The 16893-nt window shown below is 40.0% G+C and overlaps 1 protein-coding gene across 1 annotated transcript; it reads left to right on the top strand.

Moving 5' to 3' along the window:
* The first annotated feature begins 2047 nt into the window (after window positions 1–2047).
* LOC128647686 (uncharacterized) lies at window positions 2048–16614 on the top strand. The gene is made up of 4 exons (XM_053700432.1): window positions 2048–2082; window positions 5102–5178; window positions 7181–7327; window positions 16021–16614. The coding sequence occupies exons 2-4, from the start codon at window positions 5124–5126 to the stop codon at window positions 16470–16472; spliced, it is 654 nt and encodes a 217-aa protein (XP_053556407.1). The 5' UTR covers window positions 2048–2082; window positions 5102–5123; the 3' UTR covers window positions 16473–16614.
* The last annotated feature ends 279 nt before the right edge of the window (window positions 16615–16893 follow it).

Below are 16893 nucleotides of genomic sequence, written 5' to 3' on the forward strand. Positions count from 1 at the left end.
ATGCGGCCACCAGGACTATGAACTTTAGTTATAACTTTCGCCAGCTGAGGCTGTCGAGGCAGATTTATGAACACTGCAAGGGACATAACAGTGATATCTGCTCATGTGTCAATCTTAAAGGCAACTTTGGCTCCCATTACAGTAAGGGTAACCCGCCAATCTTCATCTGAACCAGGCCGTTCAGCAACGGACCCCACAAAGGACACTTCTTGACCCTCCTGGTCACTATCCACCTGCATCTCCTTAATGTATTCAGTTTTACACACCACTTTAAAATAGCCCGTTGGGTTACATTTTCTACATTTTTTGTCTTTAGCAGGGCATATGACACTCTGATCATGGGTACGGTTACACTGTGTGCAGCAAACATGCTGCGCCCATCCGCTTCTGGGCCTATCTGTTGAACTTGGTCTACCGCTCACACTGTGCCTTTCACTAGTAGCTCTCCTGAACTGCTGCACTTCATCCACAATACTCTCAGACCTCAGATCAGCACTTTGCTTTTTCACCAGTTCACTCTGGCGGGCCATCCTAATAGCCCCATCTAACGTTAATTCAGCCTCCAACTGTAGCTTCAGTGAGACTTCAGCATCTGCAATTCCTATGACTATTCTGTCTCTGATTTGCTCCTCTTTAGCAACACCAAACTCACAGAATTCAGCTAATTCATACAGGCTGCACACAAATGACTCCACAGATTCTCCCACACGCTGAGCACGTTTGTGAAAACAAGCTCTCTCATGAATCACATTTCTTTTGGGCACACAGTGGGGACTGAGTTTATTTATAACTATTTCAAAGTCAAATTCTTCCCCTTCTTGGGAAGTAAAAGTATAGAACACTGGCTCCACATCTTTCCCCATAGAATATAAAAGAGAATTAACTTGTACTTCACCACTCTCCTTGTTCAGCTTAGAAGCAATCCTGAAGTGTTGAAACCGCTGACGCCATGTGGGCCAAGCTGCAGGCTGAGAGAAATCAAAAGGCTCAGGTGGGGTAAACTTCGACATCGTCATCAATCAGGAAAGAGAAGCGCAGGCAAGTACTTCTGACACCATGTCATGAGATGCAGGACACAGCATAGAAGGTACAACGCTATTTTATTGCAAAGCATAGAAGTATACAGCTTGTACAACACATCTAACTTAGTAACTGCGACATAGACAATAAGGGCCCTAAACCACACCCCCATCCGGTGACGTCACTTCCCACTCTCATCACAGCCGCCCCCTGCAGATTCTCATCACAGCCGCCCCCTGCAATCAGCTGCTAGTAGGGGTTACCAATCAACCTGACCGAAGATTCGGTGGATTGCTGTCCGCCGACTCAGAGGTGGTGGATGAGTTAAGGAGCAGCAGTCTTAAGAACGCTGCTTCTTAACTCCTGTTTCCAGCAAGCCTGAAGGTCCCCAAATATAGATTGAAAACAAATTCTTTAAACTTCCATAATCAGCGCTGGAAGTTAGAAATCCAAATGCTATTATAATTAGGATGATCATATTGCCGCTTTAAAAAGGGACACATATGAAAAATACATATGTCAGGGCTGTTTTTATGGCTGTTTAAAGAAGAACCCTGGTATAAGAATTTTTCATATGTGTCCCTTTTTAAAGCAGCAATATGGTCACCCTAATTATAATTTGTCTGTCTATTCTTGAACTTATCACTTATTTTGTCCTCGAAAGATACTGTGGTTTTTAAATTAGACAGAAAGATTGGAATTCCTGGTTTTAAATTATTTTTCCTGTGTTTAAAAATAAAATATTTACATTTGTAATAATTTAGCATAGTGACGATTAAATGACTCTGTAGTATTCGATTTTTAGGCTGTAAAACTGTCTAACTGACAAAACTAATAATTGATTTATGCTTGAGTTCTTGTAACCTGCATGATTGCATCCAAATTAAATATAGTCTGTACACATGACCATGACCCTAAAGATGATAACAGTAATAAATACAGGGCAGGCAGAGAGGGGGAGGCATCACAGGGCGATACAGACAGGTGAGAGGAGCTGGTATTATCACAAGACGATACAGATAGGTGAGAGGAGCTGGTATTATCACAAGACGATACAGATAGGTGAATGGAGCTGGTATTATCACAGGATGATACTGATAGGTGAGAGGAGCTGGTATTATCACAGGATGATATAGATAGGTGAGAGGAGCTGGTATTATCACAGGATGATATAGATAGGTGAGAGGAGCTGGTATTATCACAGGATGATATAGATAGGTGAGAGGAGCTGGTATTATCACAGGATGATACTGATAGGTGAGAGGAGCTGGTATTATCACAGGATGATACAGATTGGTGAGAGGAGCTGGTATTATCACAAGATGATACAGATAGGTGAGAGGAACTGGTATTATCACAAGATGATACAGATAGGTGAAAGGAGCTGGTATTAGCACAGGATGATACTGATAGGGGAGAGGAGCTGGTATTATCACAGGATGATACAGATAAGTGAGAGGAGCTGGTATTATCACAGGATGATACAGAGAGGTCAGAGGAGCTGGTATTATCACAGGATGATACAGATAGGTGAGAGGAGCTGGTATTATCACAGGATGATACAGATAGGTGAGAGGAGCTGGTATTATCACAGGATGAACAGATAGGTGAGAGGTGCTGGTATTATCAAAGGATGATACAGATAGGTGAGATCAGCTGGTATTATCACAGGATGATACAGAGAGGTGAGAGGAGCTGGTATTATCACAGGATGATACAGATAGGTGAGAGGAGCTGGTATTATCACTGGATGATACAGATAGGTGAGAGGAGCTGGTATTATCACAGGATGATACAGAGAGGTCAGAGGAGCTGGTATTATCACAGGATGATAAAGATAGGTGAGAGGAGCTGGTATTATCACAGGATGATACAGATAGGTGAGAGGAGCTGGTATTATCACAGGATGATACAGATAGGTGAGAGGAGCTGGTATTATTACAGGATGATACAGATAGGTGAGATCAGCTGGTATTATCACAGGATGATACAGAGAGGTGAGAGGAGCTGGTATTATCACAGGATGATACAGATAGGTGAGAGGAGCTGGTATTATCAATGGATGATACAGATAGGTGAGAGGAGCTGGTATTATCACAGGATGATACAGATAGGTGAGAGGAGCTGGTATTATCACAGGATGATACAGATAGATGAGAGGAGCTAGTATTATCACAGGATGATACAGATAGGTGAGAGGAGCTGGTATTATCACAGGGTGATACAGATAGGTGAGAGGAGCTGGTATTATCACAGGATGATACAGATAGGTGAGAGGAGCTGGTATTATCACAAGATGATACAGATAGGTGAGAGGAGCTGGTATTATCACAGGATGATATAGATAGGTGAGAGGAGCTGGTATTATCACAAGATGATACAGATAGGTGAGAGGAGCTGGTATTATCACAGGATGATATAGATAGGTGAGAGGAGCTGGTATTATCACAAGATGATACAGATAGGTGAGAGGAGCTGGTATTATCACAGAGTGATACAGATAGGTGAGAGGAGCTGGTATTATCACAGGATGATACAGATAGGTGAGAGGAGCTGTTATTATCACAGGATGATATAGATAGGTGAGAGGAGCTGGTATTATCACAAGATGATACAGATAGGTGAGAGGAGCTGGTATTATCACAAGATGATACAGATAGGTGAGAGGAGATGGTATTATCACAGGATGATACAGATAGGTGAGAGGAGCTGGTATTATCACAGGATGATACAGATAGGTGAGAGGAGCTGGTATTATCACAGGATGATACAGATAGGTGAGAGGAGCTGGTATTATCACAGGATGATACCGATAGGTGAGAGGAGCTGGTATTAGCACAGGATTATACAGATAGGTGAGAGGAGCTGGTATTATCACAGGATGATACAGATATGTTAGAGGAGATGGTATTATCACAGGATGATACTGATAGGTGAGAGGAGCTGGTATTATCACAGAGTGATACAGACAGGTGAGAGGAGCTGGTATTATCACAGGATGATAAAGATAGGTGAGAGGAGCTGGTATTATCACAGGATGATACAGATAGATGACAGGAGCTGGTATTATCACAGGATGATAAAGATAGGTGAGAGGAGCTGGTATTATCACAGGATGATAAAGATAGGTGAGAGGAGCTGGTATTATCACAGGATGATACAGATAGGTGAGAGGAGCTGGTATTATCACAGGATGATACAGATAGATGACAGGAGCTGGTATTATCACAGAGTGATACAGATAGGTGAGAGGAGCTGGTATTATCACAGAGTGATACAGATAGGTGAGAGGAGCTGGTATTATCACAGGATGATACAGATAGGTGAGAGGAGCTGGTATTATCACAGGATGATACAGATAGGTGAGAGGAGCTGGTATTATTACAGGATGATACAGATAGGTGAGAGGAGCTGGTTTTATCACAAGATGATACAGATAGGTGAGAGGAGCTGGTATTATCACAGGATGATACAGATAGGTGAGAGGAGCTGGTATTATCACAGGATGATACAGATAGGTGAGAGGAGCTGGTATTATCACAGTATGATACAGATAGGTGAGAGGAGCTGGTATTATAATGGGATGATACAGATAGGTGAGAGGAGCTGGTATTATCACAGTATGATACAGATAGGTGAGAGGAGCTGGTATTATCACAGGATGATACAGATAGGTGAGATGAGCTGGTATTATCACAGTATGATACAGATAGGTGAGAGGAGCTGGTATTATCACAGGATGATACAGATAGGTGAGAGGAGCTGGTATTATTACAGGATGATACAGATAGGTGAGATCAGCTGGTATTATCACAGTATGATACAGATAGGTGAGAGGAGCTGGTATTATCACAGAGTGATACAGATAGGTGAGAGGAGCTGGTATTATCATCAAATGCTACTGACTGTTCAGAGTTGTAAAGTCTTCCATTGCCTAATCTCCCCAATTTAAATTGATGTGTAATAAAAATTATGTCTATTCCTAGTTATCGGGTTATTTTGTTATATTCTGTTATGAATTAATGCCAACCTGATTGTTGATTTTATTTTTTTTTATTTCATGTTGTATTTTTTCTTTCAGTGATCTTTTGTACTTTGAGACCATGAAGCTTTTTGTGGTATCACTTTTGTGTCTTGCTGTAGGCTGTTTATCAGCAGGTAAGTTTGCAATAGATCACTGGACAAAATTAAGAATTTACATTCTCTAAAACATGGGATGGGTCAGAGTGATAGACCAGTGTGCCATAGAGTGTAATTTTTTTATTTCAGTCAGTAGATTTCAAGATAATTATGATGTGAAAAAGAGATGTTTTTCAAATGTTTACAATCACCAAATACATTTTTATTTGATGGGCTGGTAAATAATGCCAGGAGGGACATGGGCTATAGGCACAGTAAAAACCTTGAGAATTTAATATAAAATATATTTAGCTATACATAATAAAATAACTTTGCAGTATACTGTTATTATTTATTTTACATAGCAGATAAGAACCATAGTTCACAAGTCTGACTGAAGTTTAGAGGACAGCCTTATGCTTGTCCCAGGCATTCTTCAAGTCCCCTACAGTGTTTATCCACAATGCCCCCTTTCATGTAATTTACCCCTAATTTTCAGAACTTGAAATGCACCCTGCTGCATTTTCAAGGCTAACTCTTCTACAGAGATTGGCTCCACCAAATAAGGCAAATGATTGGTGGAGTTTGGATATTAAAAAAACTGCAGTATTGTGGATGTCAATTTGTGCTTTCGCATAGCTAAAAAAATATATATGCATAGTAAGGTTTCAAAAGCTGATTTTTTATTTGGTTTGTGCAGGTTCTCTCTTGACATAGGGAAACATGTTTAAGGGACAGTAACTTCAAATTTAAACTTTCAAGATTAAAGGGACATGAAACCCAAATATTTTCTTTTATGATTCAAATATAACATGCAAATTTAAGCATCTTTCCAATTTACATCTTTTCTCTAATTTGTTTTGTTCTCTTGGTATCCTTTATTAAATAAATGATACCTAGGTAGTTTCACGTGCTGCTGATTGGTGGCTGCACATATATGCTTCATTTCATTGGCTCACCAATATGTTCAGCAAGCACCCTATAGTTCACTGCTGCTTCTTCAACAAAGGATACCAAGGTCTCTATTTAACAAAGTCTGGCGGACCTGATCTGACAGTGCGGATCAGGTCCGACCGTATTCAGCATTGCACCAGCAGCTCACCAGCTAATGCAACGCCGCCCCCTGCAGACTCGCAGCCAATAGGCCGCAAGCAGGGGGGTGTCTATCAACCCGATCGTGCTCACAGCAGGCGGACAGGTTATGGAGCAGCGGTCTTTGTGACCACTGCTTCATAACTGCTGTTACTGGCGAGCCTGCAGGCTCGCCAGAAACACGGGCCGTCAAGCTCCTTTCGGAGCTTGATAGATAGGCCTCTAAGTTAATAAAGCAAATTAGATAATATAATTACAATGGAAAGTTGTTTAAAATTGTATGCTCTGTCTGAATCTTGGCAGAATATTTTTGGGTTTCATTTTGCCTTTAGAATAGAGCAATTTAAAAAAAAATTATTATGAATGACCATTAGCCCTGGGGGATGTTGAGTGAAACAAACACTAGAGAACCTGAGGGAAAAGGTGATTTTAATACCTAATATATAACATTATTGTGTTTCTATAGACATACTGGGGTATATTTAGCAAGCTCCGAATGGAGATTGATGCCCCGTGTTTCTGGCGAGCCTGTAGGCTCGCCAGAAACAGCAGTTATGAAGCAGCGGTCACAAAGACCGCTTCTCCATAACCTGTCCGCCTGCTCTGAGCAGGTGGACAGACATCGCTGGAAATCAACCCGATCGAGTATGATCGGGTTGATTGACACCCCCCTGCTTGCGGCCTATTGGCCACGAGTCTGCAGGGGGCGGCGTTGCTCGCCGTATTCAGGGAGGTCTGTTGGAGCTGATCCGCCCTGTCGGATCAGGTCCGACAGACCTTGATAAATAGAAGCCATTGGTACCATTTAAATTAGTCCATAGAGAAGTTAATTTATAAATTGCACTAATCCCCAGTTTCCTACTAGTAAAACAATTGCAGTGGATTAAATCATTCATCTTTTGGACAAAAATTGTGAAAATGAATATTTCCTTATCTATGTTTTGCACAGATCATGAAACACCACATCATGATACTGAATACAAAAGGGAAGTCTCGCACCTTTTACAGAATACCAATGGGATTCTACAGAACATCAATGAAATCCTGTCAGGAGTACCGTACTGTATATCAGCTATGGTGAAAGCATTGCATCCAGGTAAATATAGCATGATACTAGGCAGCTAAAAAAACTGTTTGAAAGTGTAGTCCCTGCATTATTGAATACATTTCTAGTTAGACAATATGTTTTATGTATTTATAAGTAGATATATATATATCTAATACCAAAATACCATCAGATATATATATAGAAATATGTATTTATGAATAAATAAAACATTCTGCTATGTGAAGAACATTGGAATGTGAAATATTAATATTTTTATAAAGGGTTAGTGCACTTGAGACTATGCAATCGGGTTAGCACTCAAGCGAAAACTGTTTACTTTCAACTTGTATTGCAAGCTCAATTTGACGCATGCAAAAAGTTTACTTCTAGCACAAATAACTTTCGAGTGGGAGCTTTAAATAACGCTCCACTTGTATTCTGGCCCTTGATATTTTTTCTTCTGATTCACCCAAACTAATTTTCTATATAAATGTCCTTACAGATAATCGCAAAAATAAAGCTATAAAACCATAAATGTGATACAAAGGTTGTAACCTATGGGACCGAATGATCAAGCTCTGAATGGCTCGCCGGAAACAGCAGTTATGAATTAGCGGTCTAAAGACCGCTGCTCCATAACTTGTCTGCCTGCTCTGAGACTGCGGACATCAATCTGCCCGAGCCTGTATGATCGGGATGATTGACACCCCTGCTAGCGGCTTTGCCGCAAATCTGCAGCGGGCGGCATTGCACAAGCAGTTCACAAGAACTGCTTGTGCAATGATTAATGCCGACAGCGCATGCTGTCGGCATTTATCGATGTGCAGCGAACATGATACGCTATATTGTATCATGTTCGTCCGCACCTTAATAATCAAATTTGCTTTGTTTTCTTGGTATTCTTTGTTTAAAGCTAAACCTAGGTAGGCTCATATGCTAATTTTTAATCCCTTGAAGACCGCTTCATATCTGCATTTTTACAGTTTTTTACAGCTAGACAGCACTAGTTCATGTGGGCCTTATAGATAACATTGGCATCACTCCCATGGAGTTACCTAGGAGTTAGCACTGATTAGCTAAAATGCAAGTCTGTCAAAAGAACTGAAATAAGGAGGCAGTAGCTTATATAAAAGGTGATCACAGAGGTAAAAAGTGTATTAATATAACTGTGTTGGTTGTGTAAAACTGGGGAATGGGTAATAAAGGGATTATCTATCTTTTTAAACAATAAATATTCTGGAGTAGACTGTCCCTTTAAACCTTTCTAGTGATGAGAAAAAAAAATTAAAACAGCTGTCGATACGTGGTTTATCTTGCAGCATCCTATCCAATAAAGGGGATTGCTGTGTTTAAAACAGTACTTGGAAGAAAAAACTGTTAGTTTTGCATATCTTACCCAGAGTTCCCTGATGCACTGATAACAATGTATACACAGTAGTTCTTGGGGAAAGCAAGCAGGGTTATTTGCCTAGATTTACTAATTTTCAATACAATAATTTTATCTCTCTTATTTTTATGTAATGGAGGATTTTTATCTCATGATTTTATCTCCATCATAACTCAAATGAATAATGCTTTATATAAACAAACATTTATATAGATACAGTCAGGGCCACAAATATTGGCACCCCTGCATTTCTGTCAGATAATGCACCACTTCACCCAGAAACTTGTTGCAATTACAAATGTTTAGGCATTCTCATGTTTATTTCTTTTGTTTGTATTGGTATGACACAAAAAGGTGGAGGCAAAAAAAAGCCAAAACTGACACATTCCACGCAAAAATGGACTGGACAAAATTATTGGCACCTTCTCAAAATTGTAAGAAATAATTGCATTCCAAGTGTGTGATGCTCCTGTAATTTGTAATTAAACTCACCTGTATCAATTAACAGGTGCTGACAATATAAAAATCACACCAGCAACCAGTTAAAATGGTGAAAATTTGACTCAACCTTTTTTGGTGTCTCTGCCTGCCACACTAAGGCCTAGATTTGGAGTTCGGCGGTAAAAGGGCTGTTAACGCTCCGCGGGCTTTTTTCTGGCCGCACCATAAAATTAACTCTGGTATCGAGAGTTCAAACAAATGCTGCGTTAGGCTCCAAAAAAGGAGTGTAGAGCATTTTTACCGCAAATGCAACTCTCGATACCAGAGTTGCTTACGGACGCGGCCGGCCTCAAAAACATGCTCGTGCACGATTCCCCCATAGGAAACAATGGGGCTGTTTGAGCTGAAAAAAAACCTAACACCTGCAAAAAAGCAGCGTTCAGCTCCTAACGCAGCCCCATTGTTTCCTATGGGGGAACACTTCCTACGTCTGCACCTAACACTCTAACATGTACCCCGAGTCTAAACACCCCTAACCTTACACTTATTAACCCCTAATCTGCCGCCCCCGCTATCGCTGACCCCTGCATATTTATTTAACCCCTAATCTGCCGCTCCGTAAACCGCCGCCACCTAAGTTATCCTTATGTACCCCTAATCTGCTGCCCCTAACATCGCCGACCCCTATATTATATTTATTAACCCCTAATCTGCCCCCCTCAACGTCGCCGACACCTGCCTACACTTATTAACTCCTAATCTGCCGAGCGGACCTGAGCGCTACTATAATAAAGTTATGAACCCCTAACCCGCCTCACTAACCCTATCATAAATAGCATTAACCCCTAATCTGCCCTCCCTAACATCGCCGACACCTAACTTCAATTATTAACCCCTAATCTGCCGACCGGAGCTCACCGCTATTCTAATAAATGTATTAACCCCTAAAGCTAAGTCTAACCCTAACACTAACACCCCCCTAAGTTAAATATAATTTTTATCTAACGAAATAAATGAACTCTTATTAAATAAATGATTCCTATTTAAAGCTAAATACTTACCTGTAAAATAAATCCTAATATAGCTACAATATAAATTATAATTATATTATAGCTATTTTAGGATTAATATTTATTTTACAGGCAACTTTGTAATTATTTTAACCAGGTACAATAGCTATTAAATAGTTAAGAACTATTTAATAGTTACCTAGTTAAAATAATAACAAAGTTACCTGTAAAATAAATCCTAACCTAAGATATAATTAAACCTAACACTACACTATCAATAAATTAATTAAACACAATTCCTACAAATAAATACAATTAAATAAACTAGCTAAAGTACAAAAAATAAAAAAGAACTAAGTTACAGAAAATAAAAAAATATTTACAAACATAAGAAAAATATTACAACAATTTTAAACTAATTATACCTACTCTAAGCCCCCTAATAAAATAACAAAGCCCCCCAAAATAAAAAATTCCCTACCCTATTCTAAATTAAAAAAGTTACAAGCTCTTTTACCTTACCAGCCCTGAACAGGGCCCTTTGCGGGGCATACCCCAAGAATTTCAGCTCTTTTGCCTGTAAAAGAATAAATACAATACCCCCCCCCCCCAACATTACAACCCACCACCCACATACCCCTAATCTAACCCAAACCCCCCTTAAATAAACCTAACACTAAGCCCCTGAAGATCTTCCTACCTTGTCTTCACCATACCAGGTTCACCGATCCGTCCTGAAGAGTTCCTCCGATGTCCTGATCCAAGCCCAAGCGGGGGCTGAAGAGGTCCATGATCCGGTCAAAGTCTTCATCCAAGCGGGGCAGAAGAGGATCTTCCATCCGATTGAAGTCATCATCCAGGCGGCATCTTCTATGGTCTTCCATCCGGAGCGAAGCGGCAGGATCCTGAAGACCTCCAGCGCGGAACATCCATCCGGACCGACGACTGAACGACGAATGACTGTTCCTTTAAGGGACGTCATCCAAGATGGCGTCCCTCGAATTCCGATTGGCTGATAGGATTCTATCAGCCAATCGGAATTAAGGTAGGAATTTTCTGATTGGCTGATGGAATCAGCCAATCAGAATCAAGTTCAATCCGATTGGCTGATCCAATCAGCCAATCAGATTGAGCTCGCATTCTATTGGCTGTTCCGATCAGCCAATAGAATGCGAGCTCAATCTGATTGGCTGATTGGATCGGCCAATCGGATTGAACTAGATTCTGATTGGCTGATTCCATCAGCCAATCAGAAAATTCCTACCTTAATTCCGATTGGCTGATAGAATCCTATCAGCCAATCGGAATTCGAGGGACGCCATCTTGGATGACGTCCCTTAAAGGAACAGTCATTCGTCGTTCAGTCGTCGGTCCGGATGGATGTTCCGCGCTGGAGGTCTTCAGGATCCTGCCGCTTCGCTCCGGATGGAAGAAGATCGAAGATGCCGCTTGGAGAAGATGTTTGCCGGTCCGGATGTCCTCTTCTTGCCGGATAGGAGGAAGACTTTGGAGCCTCTTCTGGACCTCTTCAGCACCGGATTATGGATCGCCAACCCCCGCTTGGGTTGGATGAAGATCTTGGAGCCAGGACGGATCGGTGATACCTGGATGGTGAAGAAAAGGTAGGAAGATCTTCAGGGGATTAGTGTTAGGTTTATTTAAGGGGGGTTTGGGTTAGATTAGGGGTATGTGGGTGGTGGGTTGTAATGTTGGGGGGGGGTATTGTATGTTTTTTTTTACAGGCAAAAGAGCTGAACTTCTTGGGGCATGCCCCGCAAAGGGCCCTGTTCAGGGCTGGTAAGGTAAAAGAGCTTGTAACTTTTTTAATTTAGAATAGGGTAGGGAATTTTTTATTTTGGGGGGCTTTGTTATTTTATTAGGGGGCTTAGAGTAGGTGTAATTAGTTTAAAATTGTTGTAATATTTTTCTTATGTTTGTAAATATTTGTTATTTTCTGTAACTTAGTTCTTTTTTATTTTTTGTACTTTAGCTAGTTTATTTAATTGTATTTATTTGTAGGAATTGTGTTTAATTAATTTATTGATAGTGTAGTGTTAGGTTAATTGTAGGTAATTGTAGGTAGTTTATTTAATTATTTTATTGATAGGGTAGTGTTAGGTTTAATTATATCTTAGGTTAGGATTTATTTTACAGGTAAATTTGTTATTATTTTAACTAGGTAACTATTAAATAGTTCTTAACTATTTAATAGCTATTGTACCTGGTTAAAATAATTACAAAGTTGCCTGTAAAATAAATATTAATCCTAAAATAGCTATAATATAATTATAATTTATATTGTAGCTATATTAGGATTTATTTTACAGGTAAGTATTTAGCTTTAAATAGGAATCATTTATTTAATAAGAGTTAATTTATTTCGTTAGATGTAAATTATATTTAACTTAAGGGGGGTGTTAGTGTTAGGGTTAGACTTAGCTTTAGGGGTTAATCCATTTATTAGAATAGCGGTGAGCTCCGATCGGAAGATTAGGGGTTAATAATTGAAGGTAGGTGTCGGCGATGTTAGGGAGGGCAGATTAGGGGTTAATACTATTTATGATAGGGTTAGTGAGGCGGATTAGGGGTTAATAACTTTATTATAGTAGCGGTGCGGTCCGCTCGGCAGATTAGGGGTTAATAAGTGTAGGCAGGTGTCAGCGACGTTGTGGGGGGCAGATTAGGGGTTAATAAATATAATATAGGGGTCGGCGGTGTTAGGGGTAGCAGATTAGGGGTACATAGGGATAACGTAGGTGGCGGCGCTTTGCGGTCGGAAGATTAGGGGTTAATTATTTTAAGTAGCTGGCGGCGACGTTGTGGGGGGCAGGTTAGGGGTTAATAAATGTAATACAGGGGTCGGCGGGGTTAGGGGCAGCAGATTAGGGGTACATAAGTATAACGTAGGTGGCGGTCGGCAGATTAGGGGTTAAAAATTTTAATCGAGTGTCGGCGATGTGGGGGGGCCTCGGTTTAGGGGTACATAGGTAGTTTATGGGTGTTAGTGTACTTTAGGGTACAGTAGTTAAGAGCTTTATGAACCGGCGTTAGCCAGAAAGCTCTTAACTCCTGCTATTTTCAGGCGGCTGGAATTTTGTCGTTAGAGCTCTAACGCTCACTTCAGAAACGACTCTAAATACCAGCGTTAGAAAGATCCCATTGAAAAGATAGGCTACGCAAATGGCGTAGGGGGATCTGCGGTATGGAAAAGTCGCGGCTGAAAAGTGAGCGTTAGACCCTTTAATCACTGACTCCAAATACCAGCGGGCGGCCAAAACCAGCGTTAGGAGCCTCTAACGCTGGTTTTGACGGCTACCGCCGAACTCCAAATCTAGGCCTAAGCATGGAGAAGAGAAATAGCAGTAAAGAATTGTCTAAGGTTCTGAGAACAAAAAATGTGGAAAAGCATGGACAATCTTAAGGTTACAAGTCCATCTCCAGAGATCTTAATGTTTCTGTGTCTACTGTGTGCAACATTGTTAAGAAGTTTACAGCCCATGGCACTGTAGCTAATCTCCATGGACATGGACGAAAAAGAAAAATGTATCAAAGATTGCAATGAAGGAAATTCAAGCTGACCTTCAGGCACAGGGTACAAATGTATCAGCTTGCACTATACATCGCCATCTGAATAAAAAGGGACGCTATTGTAGGAGACCCTGGAGGACCCCACTTCAGACACAGAAGCATAAAAAAGCCAGATTGGAGTTTGCCAAAACTCTCTTGAGAAAGCCACAATCATTTTAGGAGAATGTGCTGTGGACAGACGAAACAAAATAACATCTTTTTGGTAAAGCCCATCATTCTACTGTTTTCAGAAAAAGATACAAGGCTTTTAAAGAAAATAATACAGTCCCTACAGTCAAACATGGTGGAGGTTTACTGATGTTTTGGGATTGCTTTGCTGCTTTAAGCACTGGATGCCTTGACTGTGTGCAAAGCATTATGAAAACTGAAGACTACTAAAGAATTCTGTGGTGCAATGTAGGGCCCAGTGTCAGAAAGCTGGGTCTCCGTCAGAGGTCATGGTTCTTACAGCAAGACAATGACCCAAAGCACACATCAACAAGCACCCAGAAATGGTTTAAGACAAAGTGTTGGAGAGAACTGGCCAGCAATAAGTCCAGATCTCTATCCCATAGAGCACCTGTGGAGAGATCTCAAAACAGCAGTTGGGAAAAGGAACCCTTCTAATCTGAGAGACCTGGAGCAGTTGGCAAAAGAAGAGTGGTCCAAAATTCCAGTAGAGAGGTGTAAGAAACTCATTGATGGTTACAGGAAGCGATTGATTTCAGTTATTTTTTCCAAGGGAGTGCTTCCAAATTTAAATTGAGGATGCCAATACATTTGTCCAGTCCTTTTTTGGAGTTTTGCGTGGAATGTGTCAGATTTGGCTTTTTTCTCTCCACTTTTTTTGTGGCATACCAATACAAACAAAATAAATAAACATGAGAATGCCTAAACATTTGTAATTGCAACAATTTTCTGGGCGAAGTGATGCATTATCTGACATAAATGCAGGGATGCCAATATTTTTGGCCATGACTATATATATATATGCAATGGTTATTAGCAATAGGATAGATTGTGAGTTACATGCAAGTATGAAGAATAACTATTGCAATGGTTATTAGCAATAAGATACATAGTGGAACATAGTAATACATCCTCCATAATGAATTGCCTCAGTACAGCAGTTACATAGAGACACAGCAGTTTACATAGAAATGCCTGCATATATTGAGATACATCTATCTTATTGCTAATAACCATTGCAATAGTTATTCTTCATACTTGCATGTACTTGCATGTAACTCACTATCTATCCTATTGCTAATAACCATTGCAATAGCTATTCTTCATACTTGTATGTAATTCTTTGTAATTGTTGCTATACTGCCATTATTGTTGTTCCTGAAATCTTTACAAAGCACCTATCACTGCTTAGATCCCTAAAAATGTACCTGTCCAGTAATTATCCCTTGCATTGACTTGGGTACCGTGTACAGCTTGGGTGTAGCAGTGTACTAGGTGTCTTTGGATTGTATTTTTGCCAATATTATGATTATGATGTGCACATCTTCAGGGTTTTAATTGGCCACATGTACTATATTGTTTGTTCAACATACTTCACTTTGTGTTGCTAACATATACCCGAGGCCAGCGCACAACTGGCCTATTGCTATGTTTGGACAGTTAGGATTTACTTCTTTCTGTACTATTAATAAATTATTTTTGTTCTCAGTGATTGTACTGGTCAGAGATTCATTCCATTTGTTTAATTTAGCTACACTTTTGAGCTATTTTTTATAAAAAAAGAGTGCTTGATTCCCTATCTATACAGGGCCTTAAGAAATTTTTGATGGTCCTTGTTCTCCTCTTGTAGTTTGTTGAAGAATATATATATATATATATATATATATATATATATATATATATATATATATATATATATGTGTGTGTGTGTGTGTGTATGCATACCTCCCAACCATTCTGCATCCTGCAGGATTGTTACAGGTTAAGAGGTATGGCCTACTTCCCACCCTCTGCCCCTTGGGATCCTGGTTTTAAAGGTCTGATTTGCTGACTCGCCCAGTGGGGTAAAGCACATGAATGGTCAGAATCTGGGTAACAAAGTAAAGCAAGTATTAGAAGTATATTCTGCTATTCTTATTATAGTAGTCAAAATATTCTAGTATTATTTATTTTAACTTCCTTTAATACATGATTATTCTCCACCTTACTTATTACAACATAAATGCAGATGAAAATAATTTTTACTAATAATGATTTTTTTTAACAAAAATGAATTATATTGTCTATTGCCTGTTATTTCTCCCAGATTTTCATGCAGAAAAAAAAAAAGTTATTAAAAAACAATTACAATTATTATTATTTCGCAGATACTTGTCCGAGGGCCAGTGAATCTAGAACACAAGCCTGTGATTGTGACTACCACCCTGGCGGTTGCACCATTAGTCAATTACCCCCTGCCGGCATGGCCTGCTATTGTACATACAAAGGAGCCTGGACATGCGGTGGAGAAGTTAGAGACTGTGCACAACATGATGCTCCTTTTTGCAAAAACCCAGACTACAACCTGCAAACCTGTCTGCAGGGGGGTGGGGACTGTGATGCCTACCCTGAGAGATGTGACTGCAATTATCACCCTGGAGGCTGCAGAATTGCTGTGACGTCCCCCTCAAACACTGCCTGTAAATGTCTCTACAAGGGAGCCGGGACGTGTGGAGCCAAAATTGTGAGATGCAAAGATCACAACAATGAGAAATGCAAAAATCCTGATTCGTCGAAAGAGTCTTGTTTGCAAGGAGGCGGCGACTGTGGGGCATATTAATCAAACTAATGAAGCTTGGATTTGAAAATTATTTAAACCTTGCCATGTTAAAAAAAAATCAGCTCATTGAATCCCAATTCAGTTAGCAATCAAGTATATTCTTACAATGTAATTATTCAATAAAGCCATTTCCAAAATTGTAATTAAACAAATGTAACACATTTTTTTTAAAATAGAAATACTTCAAATACATATATACATAAATATATATTTGTGTGTGTATTTAGAAACAAGGTTGGACAGAGCTCATAGTCCGATATGGTGATTGTGACGGAACCCGGCTACCCCGACTGGGTAGCTCCGCCAAAGGATCTTTGCAACACCTGGAACCTGCCACTATGTAGCGGAGAAGAGTAATTCTAGCAGGAGCACACACAAATAACTAGACAGACTAGCATTCAGGGGAAGCAAAAACAAAGTT

Source organism: Bombina bombina, chromosome 2, assembly GCF_027579735.1.
Source record: "Bombina bombina isolate aBomBom1 chromosome 2, aBomBom1.pri, whole genome shotgun sequence".
NCBI classification, from domain to species: domain Eukaryota; kingdom Metazoa; phylum Chordata; class Amphibia; order Anura; family Bombinatoridae; genus Bombina; species Bombina bombina.

Excerpts from the sequence above, each read along its gene's own strand:
- LOC128647686 (XM_053700432.1), top strand. The coding sequence starts at position 5,124 with ATGAAGCTTTTTGTGGTATCACTTTTGTGTCTTGCTGTAGGCTGTTTA. Across the intron at positions 5,179-7,180 it reads TGTAGGCTGTTTATCAGCAG|ATCATGAAACACCACATCAT; the intron begins GTAAGTTTGCAA and ends TGTTTTGCACAG. Across the intron at positions 7,328-16,020 it reads GGTGAAAGCATTGCATCCAG|ATACTTGTCCGAGGGCCAGT; the intron begins GTAAATATAGCA and ends ATTATTTCGCAG.